Raw genomic sequence first — 13,174 nt, 5'->3', positions numbered from 1 at the left:
ATGATACATACCAAATGTTACTTTATTTTAGATATTACATTTCATAGAATTAGCAGTACTTCAAATCATTTTTAATAAAAAAAAATATAATTTTTTCCGCAGTCAGAAAGTTTTCTCTTCAATAAATAATTAGTGAAATATAATATTTAAAGATATTTAAAACACTTCAAATAGAAAGTTAAAGCTGACATATTTCCTTTTATTCTGTATCATTGTTAATTCATAAAGATAGTAATTACAAACGACATATTTTTCTAGTTAGATTTATGTTATTGAAAACGTTTTATTGTGTCATTCTTTTGTGTCATATGCTTTAGGAATTTAATAGGTAAATTGTTGATAATTTTGCTCTTGTTCAACTATGTATATTTTCTAATATAGCCATGCTCAATAAAAGACTTTCCATTATTAGCTTTCACGATATGGAAATATTTATTGTCTAATTTATATAAATGTACAAAAAAAAATTAACCACTTCCATTTATAATTGTATATTATTTATATGTCTTCTCGAACATTTGTAAACTCGTAAAACATACTCAAAACTTAACAAGTGAAAAAATATCATAACAATAAAAACAATCTAATTTTCTTTCTAATATACATCACTAGACAGTATGTTTAGTGTCGTTTTACTAAGAATAAAAAATGATAAACAATCAATATGAATAAGTAGAAGTGAAGAGGTAAGTCTTGCTTTACCAATTAAAATAAAGTAACATTGATTATCATATGTAGAAATAGATACTCTTATTCATATCCTCTTACTACTTATTTTTTCAACACTTATACTTCAATTTCTAATGACAAATTACTACATATCCCTTTCTTTTCAATTTATGTATCTGATTTTGACTTGACATGAAACTTGAGAAAATAAAAAGACTTATAAATATGTGAAATGTAACAAAATGTTCTTTGTTCCTGTGGTTTTAAACCCGACATATGAAAAGCAGAAATTAAGAGTTGACAAAAATGAAAAAAAAGACATTCTTTTTAAAACTAACTAAAAAAGGAAAGACAAAGAAATTGAAATGAAAGAAGTACTAAAAAAAAGTCCATCTCATTCCATGATAAACATATTCAAAGGTAAACATTAAAATCATAAATAGACCAAACATAATAATAGGCATGACAAACTTAACTCTATAAGTACATAATCAAGTTATTGAATTTTCAATAAAGCAAAAAAAAATTATTCATGGGATCCAGATGACCCTTCATCGGGTTCAGACGAATTGTTTTCCTCAACTCTTAAAGGAGCAAGGGCACTTCCAATGATTTGATATGGAAATTCAATATCACCCTCCCTAAGTTGGCTGGCTACTCTTTCAACTTCTTCATCTGCAGCTTCCAAAGCCTCACTCAATTTTTTAAGGTTAAGAAAGTCGATTTTTTCATATGGAAGTTCATTCCTTAATGATTGAAGAGCTTCTCCATATTTCTTTTCTCTTTCGAGTGAATTCTCCAATTTGTTTAGTTTTTTATTGATCTCATCAACATAGGCATTTTGATGAGTTACAACGATGGGGTTAGGAGCATCAGTGTTGGGATTAGGAGCATCAGTGTCGGGGTTAGAAGCATTAGTATCGGGTTGAGGATTCTCTCCAAGAAATTTATCCAAATTTCTTTTTCTGTTTGATTGTATCATTGTTAATCTGTATAAATAGTTTTTATATATTTTCCTAATTAGATTTATGTTATTCAATTATTGAAGAAGTTTTTATTGTGTTATTCTTTTGTGGCATATGTTTTAGTAAGTTAATATGTAAATTGATGGGAATTTTCTAGATAAATATTTTTAATTGTATTTATATATTTTCTAAATGTGCTCTTATTCAATTATATATATATTTCCTAAATGTAGTCATGATTAATAAAGGACCTTCCACTTATAGCTTTCACAATATGAAAATATTTATTTGTGTTATTTGTATGTATTCTAGAGTGTTTGTAACTCGTAATATATATTTGTAACTTATGACAAGTGAATGAAAATCGTAACAGTTTAGAAAATAACATATAAATTGCTTTTGAATTTTCTCCTACATTTTATAATTTATTATAAGATTTCAAAACAATACAATAAAATTTATGTATTTTTTATCTAACCACCAGACATTTAAATATGATGCGATACATTATGAAATATTATGTAATAACCATCCAAACAATGTGTAAATTGAGAAGATTGTATGCACTCCATTCTCGCAACATCATCTATCTAACTTTGTGACTTGAACCACTTTAGTGGAACTCACCCCTACCTCTTTTGCATGATATTTTTGATTTTGCATTAATTTTCATAAGTTGCTAACTTTTTTCATTCACTACTTATTTTCTTTATACACATCAAATCTTTTACACAAAACAATATATATATACACGTGAAACTTTACATTTCAAAAAATTGTTATATATTCTCGTTAATCATAACAAAGAATAATAAGAATATAGAAATATCATTATAATTCATGTATGATACTTACTCAAAGTTACTTTATTTTAGATACTAAATTTCATAGAATTTGCAGTAGTTTAAATTATTTTCTGTAAGACAAAATAATATAATATTTTATTTTTTAAAAGCCAAAAAATTGTCCTTCCAATAAACAATTAGTGAAAATACAATCCTTAAAAAATATTTCAAACACTTCAAATAGAAAGTTAAAGTTGACATATTTTCTTTTATTTTGCAATTGTTATAAGGGAGAAATCTTATGAAATCAAAAGTTGAATTCATGATTTGAAAGTTTCGTCCTTAATGCTTGGAGCATTTATGTAATACCTCATAACTTTTAAGTAAAGTTTTGAACCTTTCTCCTGTCACGACCTAGACCATCGTGATTGACGCCCACACTAACCCTCCGGTGGTCCTCTGGTGGGAGAATCATTCCTACAACCCACCTAACCATAAAACTACACAACTAAATCAAACTACGGCATTTAAAGTTACGGAAGCAAGTTTAAATGCTAAGGAAAGAAATAAGGAGTTCCCATAAACTCCAAACAAAAGTCTAACAACCAATACAAACGTGGAATCATACACTTTATAAGTCATTATAAATTTTTAAAATGACACAACAAAATTTGTGTCTTCTTTTGTCCAATCTCTCGATATTTGAATTTGATATGATACATTATTAAACAATACGTAATAATCATTCAAACAATGTATAATTTATGAATATTGTATGCACTCATTCCCAACAACATCTATCTAATTTTGCGGCAAGAAATCAGTTAAGTGAAACTTAGTCTTTTGCATGGACTTTTTATTTTTGTCATTAATTTGTACAAGTTACTGAATTTTTCTATTGATGCTTGTTCTTTTATCCGTAAAAACTGCATATTGTACAATTTATATTACTTTCACATCAAATTTCTTACATCTATGATTTTTACACTTAAAAGATATATACACACAAAGTTTTACACTTGAAATATATTCTCACTAATTATATCAAAAAATATAAAAATATACAAATTGTGATATTTATAATTCACGTAGTAAGCAGATTCATTTATGATACATACCAAATGTTACTTTATTTTAGATATTAAATTTCATAGAATTAGCAGTACATCAAATCATTTTTAATAAAAAAAAATATAATTTTTTCCACAGTCAGAAAGTTTTCTCTTCAATAAATAATTAGTGAAATATAATATTTAAAGATATTTAAAACACTTCAAATAGAAAGTTAAAGCTGACATATTTCCTTTTATTCTGTATCATTGTTAATTCATAAAGATAGTAATTACAAACGACATATTTTTCTAGTTAGATTTATGTTATTGAAAACGTTTTATTGTGTCATTCTTTTGTGTCATATGCTTTAGGAATTTAATAGGTAAATTGTTGATAATTTTGCTCTTGTTCAACTATGTATATTTTCTAATATAGCCATGCTCAATAAAAGACTTTCCATTATTAGCTTTCACGATATGGAAATATTTATTGTCTAATTTATATAAATGTACAAAAAAAATTAACCACTTCCATTTATAATTGTATATTATTTATATGTCTTCTCGAACATTTGTAAACTCGTAAAACATACTCAAAACTTAACAAGTGAAAAAATATCATAACAATAAAAACAATCTAATTTTCTTTCTAATATACATCACTAGACAGTGTGTTTAGTGTCGTTTTACTAAGAATAAAAAATGATAAACAATCAATATGAATAAGTAGAAGTGAAGAGGTAAGTCTTGCTTTACCAATTAAAATAAAGTAACATTGATTATCATATGTAGAAATAGATACTCTTATTCATATCCTCTTACTACTTATTTTTTCAACACTTATACTTCAATTTCTAATGACAAATTACTACATACCCCTTTCTTTTCAATTTATGTATCTGATTTTGACTTAACATGAAACTTGAGAAAACAAAAAGACTTATAAATATGTGAAATGTAACAAAATGTTCTTTGTTCCTGTAGGTTTTAAACCCGACATATGAAAAGCAGAAATTAAGAGTTGACAAAACTGAAAAAAAAATGATATTCTTTTTAAAACTAACTAAAAAAGGCAAGACAAAGAAATTGAAATGAAAGAAGTACTAAATAAAAGTCCATCCCATTCAATGATAAACATATTCAAAGGTAAACATAAAAATCATAAATAGACCAAACATAATAATAGGCATGACAAACTTAACTCTATAAGTACATAATCAAGTTATTGAATTTTCAATAAAGCAAAAAAAAATTATTCATGGGATCCAGATGACCCTTCATCGGGATCAGACGAATTGTTTTCCTCAACTCTTAAAGGAGCAAGGGCACTTCCAATGATTTGATATGGAAATTCAATATCACCCTCCCTAAGTTGGCTGGCTACTCTTTCAACTTCTTCATCTGCAGCTTCCAAAGCCTCACTCAATTTTTTAAGGTTAAGAAAGTCGATTTTTTCATATGGAAGTTCATTCCTTAATGATTGAAGAGCTTCTCCATATTTCTTTTCTCTTTCGAGTGAATTCTCCAATTTGTTTAGTTTTTTATTGATCTCATCAACATAGGCATTTTGATGAGTTACAACGATGGGGTTAGGAGCATCAGTGTTGGGATTAGGAGCATCAGTGTCGGGGTTAGAAGCATTAGTATCGGGTTGAGGATTCTCTCCAAGAAATTTGTCCACAATAAATTCGACAGAAGGATGTCCACATGAGTATATTTTGTTTCTAGAAGAAAATATCACAACAGCAACATAAGCACCACATAAAGTACATAGCTCACTTGCTTTTTTAAACAGGCCATTACGTCGTTTTGAGAACGTAACTTGTCTATTTCTTGAATTTTGTACCCTCGCGATTGTAATTCTTCTGCGGCAATTAAGTCCTCTCATGGCTAAATTTCCGAATTGAAAATGTTGGGAAAATGTGATGTTGGTCTTCTGTTCTAACCAAGTATTTATAGCGACATAATCATCATATTATTATACAAAAAATAAACTCTAAATAATAAGAAAGTAAAAATATTTATGATGATTCCTTATTAGGCATGATTTGAACCAAAATCATAATATTAATTAAATTTCTTTTTATGTTTAATTGTATCATTGTTAATCTGTATAAATAGTTTTTATATATTTTCCTAATTAGATTTATGTTATTCAATGATTGAAGAACTTTTTATTGTGTTATTCTTTTGTGACATATGTTTTAGTAAGTTAATATGTAAATTGATGGTAATTTTCTAGATAAATATTCTTAACTGTATTTATCTATTTTCTAAATGTGCTCTTATTCAATTATATATATTTCCTAATGTAGTCATGATTAATAAAGGACCTTCCACTTATAGCTTTCACAATATGAAAATATTTATTTGTGTTATTTGTATGTATTCTAGAGTGTTTGTAACTCGTAATATATATTTGTAACTTATGACAAGTGAATGAAAATCCTAACAGTTTAGAAAATAATATATAAACTGCTTTTGAATTTTCTCCTACATTTTATAATTTATTATAAGATTTCAAAACAATACAATAAAACTTATGTCTTTTTTATCTAACCACCAGATATTTAAATATGATGCGATACATTATGAAATATTATGTAATAACCATCCAAACAATGTGTAAATTGAGAAGATTGTATGCACTCCATTCTCGCAACATCATCTATCTAACTTTGTGACTTGAACCACTTTAGTGGAACTCACCCCTACCTCTTTTGCATGATATTTTTGATTTTGCATTAATTTGCATAAGTTGCTAACTTTTTTCATTCACTACTTATTTTCTTTATCCACATCTACATGTTGAACAATTTAAATTACTTTCACATCAAATCTTTTACACAAAACAATATATATATATACACGTGAAACTTTACATTTCAAAAATTGTTATATATTCTCGTTAATCATAACAAAGAATAATAAGAATATAGAAATATCATTATAATTCATGTATGATACATACTAAAAGTTACTTTATTTTATATAATAAATTTCATAGAATTTGCAGTAATTTAAATTATTTTTTGTAAGGCAACAATATAATATTTTATTTTTAAAAGCCAGAAAATTGTCATTCCAATAAACAATTAGTGAAAGTACAATCTTTAAAAAATATTTCAAACACTTCAAATAGAAAGTTAAAGTTGACATATTTTCTTTTATTTTGCAATTGTTATAAGGGAGAAATCTTATGAAATCAAAAGTTGAATTCATGATTTGAAAGTTTCGTCCTTAATGCTTGGAGCATTTATGTAATACCTCATAACTTTTAAGTAAAGTTTTGAACCTTTCTCCTGTCACGATCTATACCATCGTGATTGGCACCCACGTTAACCCTCCGGTGGGAGAATCATTACTACAACCCAACTAACCATAAAACTACACAACTAAATCAACCTAAGACATTTAAAGTTACGGTAGCAAGTTTAAATGTTTAGGAAAGAAATAAGGAGTTCCAATAAACTCCAAACAAAAGTCTAACAACCAAAACAAATGCGGAATAAATACCTAGAACCTAAAAATCGATGTACCAAAAACTCTAACAAGATCCATAAGTCTAAACAAGAGGGGTACACCACATACTAAAGATAAGAAATCTAAAGAACTAGTCTAAGTACGAAATGTAGACATCAACAAGAAGAGAACTCAAGGCAGCCCGAAAGAACTGTCTCACCCTTGAATTTGAGACGATCACTGATCTTCTAAGCGAGGTCTATCAATAGCCGCATGAAGATGCTTTGTACTCGACAAAAAAGAGCAAGTGCAGTATCAATACACAATCACAGTATACTAGTAGGATCACACGGCTATCCCACTAAGTGCAACATATAAAAATCATTACAACATAAAAATAACATGCATACACCGAACATATACGATATCAACATCATTTACGAACAACGAACAGTTTCACATTTCTCAAGATACACAGTTATGTCAAATCAATGGTCCTCTCATTGAACCCAAACCCAAAATGTTAGCGTACTGGTACGTGGTACCCGATCCAATGTTTATGCCGGAACGTGGCAACCGATCCCATGTTTATGCCGGAACGTGGCAACCGATCCAAGTTAGTGTGTCAGAATGCAACACCCGATCCATTAAACAAGCCACAATCACAATCACAAAGTACATTCTCATAATCATACAATCAAGTCATGGTTCATGACAATCAATTATCCGGCTATCCTCATTTACGATTAGTGTGATCAATAATGCAACATTCGCATACATAGATGTATTAAAATGAAGCAAGAACAAACATACATCACACAACATGAAATCACAACCATCACCTACCTCGAAACAAGCTTGAATTCCCTACGAAACTTGATTCTTCCCTTTCCGAATTCGTTCCGCTTGTTCTTGGTCTACAAACAAATTATATAACACGGAAATCAATAAACAATAACTAATTACCTGAATTACCAACAATTCTATCAACCATATATCAAACCCTTGATCCTAAAGTCCCAAAGTTCCAATTAGGGCCTTTTCCACCATAATTTCCAGATCAAAACCCTCACCCAATGATAATTACCCACAAGATTACATTCTACGGATCTAAAAATGAATTCAGAGAGTTAAAAACCTTACCTTTAGCCTTAAGAATGGTGAAAAATCGTCAAGAAAGCACATGGGGTCGTCTTATATCTCTCAAAGTCGAAAAGTGCAGAATAAAATGTTTTGGGGGTTTATTTTTGACTTAGGTCGCGACTGTCCTGCTATAGCGGCGCTCACCCCGCTACAGCGAACCCGCCCTGGCAGGAATAATCCCGTCTTAGCAGCTTGAACGGAAACAGAGAGCTAAATAAAGAATTTCAAGACCCCCATTTCACAACACACCTTCAACCAATGACACTCAGAAAGTATCTATTCACGCTAAGATCAGTTTCGGGAGTTCTACTAGCCCAAATTCAATTCCGTAAAGTCGTACGGGTTCCTTAACGTCTTAGCTATCTACTCATGTGATCAGAATCATAATTAGATCACCTAATTGTTACCAAATTTCCCTAGACCTTACTGACTCTGATTTCATCCAAATCTGGACTAGGTTAGAAATTCCAAGTTACTACGAAAAAGTTTTTCGACCCAAAACTTTTCCACATTGGCTTTTCTATAACGAAGGAAATCAGTCATTACATCTCCGTATGCATATAGGCCCAAACTTTATGATTTATAAGTTGTACATATATGTTAATGTCTGTTACTAAGTGTAGTAAGTGTACCAAATGTGTTTTAGGGTCGTAAGATCTTTAAACACCAAGCCAAGTTCAAAGTATTTCTATCTGTAACACCTCGGAAATTAGACTTAGACTGTGCAGTAGAAAAACACCAGAAACAATGAACCACGACAGGGTTCACAAACTGTGAAAGGGACCACGGTCCGTCGACCTGCCCGTGGTTTACACCCTTCCAGCAGAAGTGGACCACGGAGCCCTTCACGGGCCGTGGACCACCTTACGAGTCATGGAAGGGCTTGTGGGGGCCAGACATAACCTAGCCCAACTCAGGCCTCAGACCACGAACCCTACCACCGAACGTGGTCCCTTTGACGGGTCGTGGATGGGCCGTCACCCAGAACCAACAGGACCCTAGCCCAAGTGAAAGACCATGGTGACATTCACGGTCTGTGATCCTTCACACGATCCGTGTGGACCGTAGAGGGAAGGGCCCAAAACCAGTAGTTATTACCTGGCTGACCACGACACTTTTGACGGGCCGTGGTCCCTCTGACGATCCGTCATAGGGCCCATGGAAAGCCTCGTCATATTTTAAGTTAAGGCTCATTTGGTCTTTTTCCTTATGCGTTAGACAAATAAACTATGTCGTTTAACCCTTAAACTACGTAGTTTTGGCCAGTTTAATCCTAGTGACTTAATGAGAACCTACCCTAATCAATTATTCACCAAAAATTCATCGACCTTAGAGCAAAACAGGGGAGAAAAGTTGAGCCACCTCTCAAGAACACACATCAAGGTTTCCTCAGTTCCAACCCGAAATCGAAAGATTTCTCCTTAAATTTCGTCACCAAGTATGTGGTATTTCACTAGTGGGTTCCTTTCATCCACTAGGTCCCTAGAATTCAGTCAAATTCTTGATTCCCTATGCATTGTTTAGACATAGGGTTTCTAGAACTTTAGCTAAATTGTTGCGATTTAGTTGTTATGGTATTCTAAATCGTATTATCATGCTTTCGTAACATGGTGCTTAGATTCTTGCATGAAACTCAAAATCCTAGTGGTGTAGATTCGTTTAGTTCATGAATTACACTAGTTAGGTCAGTTTAAACAAATATACATGCCTCAGATTTCGAATGTTTCATTGTCAGTTATAAATGTTGCATTCTCAGTTAGCATGTCAGAATATTGAGCTATCCAGTATAATTCAATTATGTTGTTTATTCACATTTCTAGTTAGAAGTAGGTTAGACCGAGTGGACTAGGGTTCTAAATACCCATATAGTCCCAGAACTACGTGCCTTATAGGTTTATAAGTCCCCTTTGTGGGAATTATATTTAGTGATCACGCCAGTCATGCCTTTATACCCTTGGCAAGGTATATTGGGTCCTCTTGATTGGGCGTATACATTGGACTCCATGTTTAGCTCACGTGGTCTTATGTCGATTATTAGTAGTTCCCACAGTCAGACTTTAATGCATGTGACCAGGTTTTCAATTATATTCAGTATTCAGTTTTAGCATGTTATGTACTTGGTCATTGCATTCAGTTTAGTTCATCTCAGTATGTTTTCAGTATTTGTTTTCCAGCATGTTCAGATTATATTATTGTTTAGTATGTTTTGTTCAGTTTTATAATATACTGCATGCTCAGTACATTTCCAGTACTGACGCATACTCTACGCTACATCCTTTCATGATGTAGGTTCAGGTACTCAGCATCCAGATCATGCGTAGATCGGCTCCCGATCTCCATTTTCAACAGCTTCAGTGGTGAATCTTTATATTTCGAGGACAATAGACATGTTTCTATATTTAGTCTTTTCATTCCAGTTTTCAGTATTTGCTAGAGTTAGCTGGGGGCATGTCCAAGCAGCTTTAGTCAATAGAGGCTTTTTTTCCGACATAGTTTAGTTTAAGCTTTAGAATTGAATTTAATCTTTCATTTGTTATTGAACTCATAAGTATTTGATATATTCAGAACAACTCTGGGTATTCCCCACTATTAAGTTTTATCATGATTTAGCTTCCACATCAGTTTAATTGTTATAGAAATATTCAGTCTGCTTATGAAATGTCAGCTCAGGGTTAGCTTGGGGTCACACGTGATCCTAGGTCCCGTGTTTATGTCAAGGGGGTAGCCTTGGGGCATGACACTATCGGCTAAGTTTCTGCATAAGTTCATATAAGGATCAACTTCAGAAGACCATATCTCTAAGAATATATAGAGTTTGATGGCCCATGACCTATCAAATTAAAGGTCTATGAGTCTTCTTTCCAATGCCAATAAGTTTGCATCAATCAAAGTTCGGATATGGTTGTTTTAGTATAACATGTCCAGACTGATAAATTTGACATTGACACATGTTTGTTAGGTGAATCGCCAAATAGCTTGGTGTATCATTGAATTGCATCATTGAATTGGTCCAAAAATCTTCAAAAATTGTTAATTTTGACGATCTAAAGACCCACTTTGGCAATCCACTAAATATTTCAGCGATGGTGCCGATGAAATTCATTAAAAAGTCATTTTCTATGATTTTCCTAGTCTTCGGACGTTTATAGAGGGGCATTCTTGCTCTTTTACCCTTAATAAACTTCTCTAAGTCCATATTATAACCTAATAACATCCTTATACGTATAGCAACACTCTAAATTCATAATTCTCCTTCTTCCAAAGATTAACAATTTCAAGAAAGGAATTTCTCCAATTTCGCAAGATCTAAAAGCTTCAAATTTAAGATTCTCTTTAGAAATCCTAAAGTTTTCAATCAAGATTCTTTCCTAAACTTCATCTCTTAGAAATATAGAAGGGTATTCAAGCTATAAGGTTCCAAGACTAAAGCTTTTCTCCAATAATTCCTAAAAAACTCAGCAAGATTTTTCATTCCATATATGTCGAATTCCATGAATGATTATCCTTTCACCCACTGAGTCCCAAAGTAAACTTAGTTATTCAATTAATGATTTCTAAAGAAGCTGGGTTATTATGAAAAGTTATTATTTTTATCATATTTCCATTCTTTTTCATGAATAACTTTGCTTATATGTTTTACCTATAATTTAGTTGTTCTAAATAATTATTTTCATGAACCTTCACGATATAAATATTTCATATCTCATAATTATGTTGTTTTAGATTGCATGTCTCCTTTAGAAAAAAAATAAAAAAATTCATGTCTCATTGCATGTCATAAAATTTGTTATGTCTCATTGCATATCTCTTGTGTACCGATAAAATTTAAAGTTAGTCATGACAAATTTGGGTTGGGTTAAGGCCCTTAAGGGTGTGACTATTGAACTAAATACTTTTGCAAACCTTCAATGAAAATTTGCATGAAGAAAGTATTAGGAAACATTTGAAAATTCAAAAGACATAACAAATCACTCATAATAAAATCGTTACCACTAAATATATTAGGAGAGACATATATTTTTTATTTGCAGAAATTAATAGAATATTAGGTTATCGAACAAAATTTGTGTAGCATCATGTCATATGTTTTATGCAAATCGAAGTGATCAAATTCATTTGGAAAGCTAGAAAGCACAAAACGTTCTTCGGAAAAAAGGGGGTTTATTTTGATTAATATTATCATATCATTAAATTCATCAAGTATTAGATAACATGGAAAGCCTCATTTTGTATAACAATTGATTTGATCATATAATTACGTCGTTACTTTATTTATTTTTTCTCATTTTGTCTTACTTATTATTTAATAATCCTATTATATCCTTTACCCTATATGTATTTTACCCGGTATTCTATTTTTCTAGTACATCTTATCCTTTAAATCATTGAAGTGTGACATTATATAACAATGAAAAGTAATTCTATCTATCCAAAAATTGTATTCATCAAAACAATAGAACATGATACATGATAAAACAATATATAACAAACATCTAAACAAAGTGTTAGGATATGATTGAAAAACTGCATGTAATTACCTAGCAACGTAAGTATTCGTGTACATAGTAAATCATGGTATTAACAACATCAAGTACCTATTCTAATACCATATTCATTTAATACAACAAATCAAATCGTCCTTAAGAAATAATCTTAGCATAACTAATTTCATCATCAGTGATGCATCTTATTCTGTATTGTTCATATACGCCCTACCAGACGACCCTAATAGGTAGATTACTTTGAGCCCTAATTACCAATCATATATAGCTCTAATTTGACTAATTAACAACTTATAGATTCACTTTGTATCAATGTATCAATTCACTCTGTAGCAGTGTATCGATTTGTTCTATATATTTTGTATTTGTTGGTTCTGCATCAGCAATACAAAGAGAAACAAATAAAACCTAAATTCCAGAGGTGGAATCCTCTGATTCTTCTTATTTGACCTGAAATCGATTAATCTAATAACTCTAGCTATGTATTAATAACTTTTTGAAACTCTAGCTATTTCGGATAAAAATACATGATATATATGTTTGCTTTGTCGGGTAATTTTCCCTATAATAATAAGAGTATAAATTTTGGTATATGG

General features: G+C 30.9%; 1 protein-coding gene across 1 annotated transcript; it reads right to left on the bottom strand.

Moving 5' to 3' along the window:
* Nucleotides 1-4,723: 4,723 nt before the first annotated feature.
* LOC102580558 (agamous-like MADS-box protein AGL62) lies at nt 4,724-5,359 on the bottom strand. Its single transcript, XM_006340347.1, has one exon. The coding sequence runs from the start codon at nt 5,357-5,359 to the stop codon at nt 4,724-4,726; it is 636 nt and encodes a 211-aa protein (XP_006340409.1).
* Nucleotides 5,360-13,174: the final 7,815 nt, after the last annotated feature.

The sequence above is a fragment of the Solanum tuberosum genome, unplaced genomic scaffold (assembly GCF_000226075.1).
Source record: "Solanum tuberosum cultivar DM 1-3 516 R44 unplaced genomic scaffold, SolTub_3.0 scf00017, whole genome shotgun sequence".
NCBI lineage: Eukaryota > Viridiplantae > Streptophyta > Magnoliopsida > Solanales > Solanaceae > Solanum > Solanum tuberosum.
This window is presented reverse-complemented; position numbering and strand designations above follow the sequence as displayed.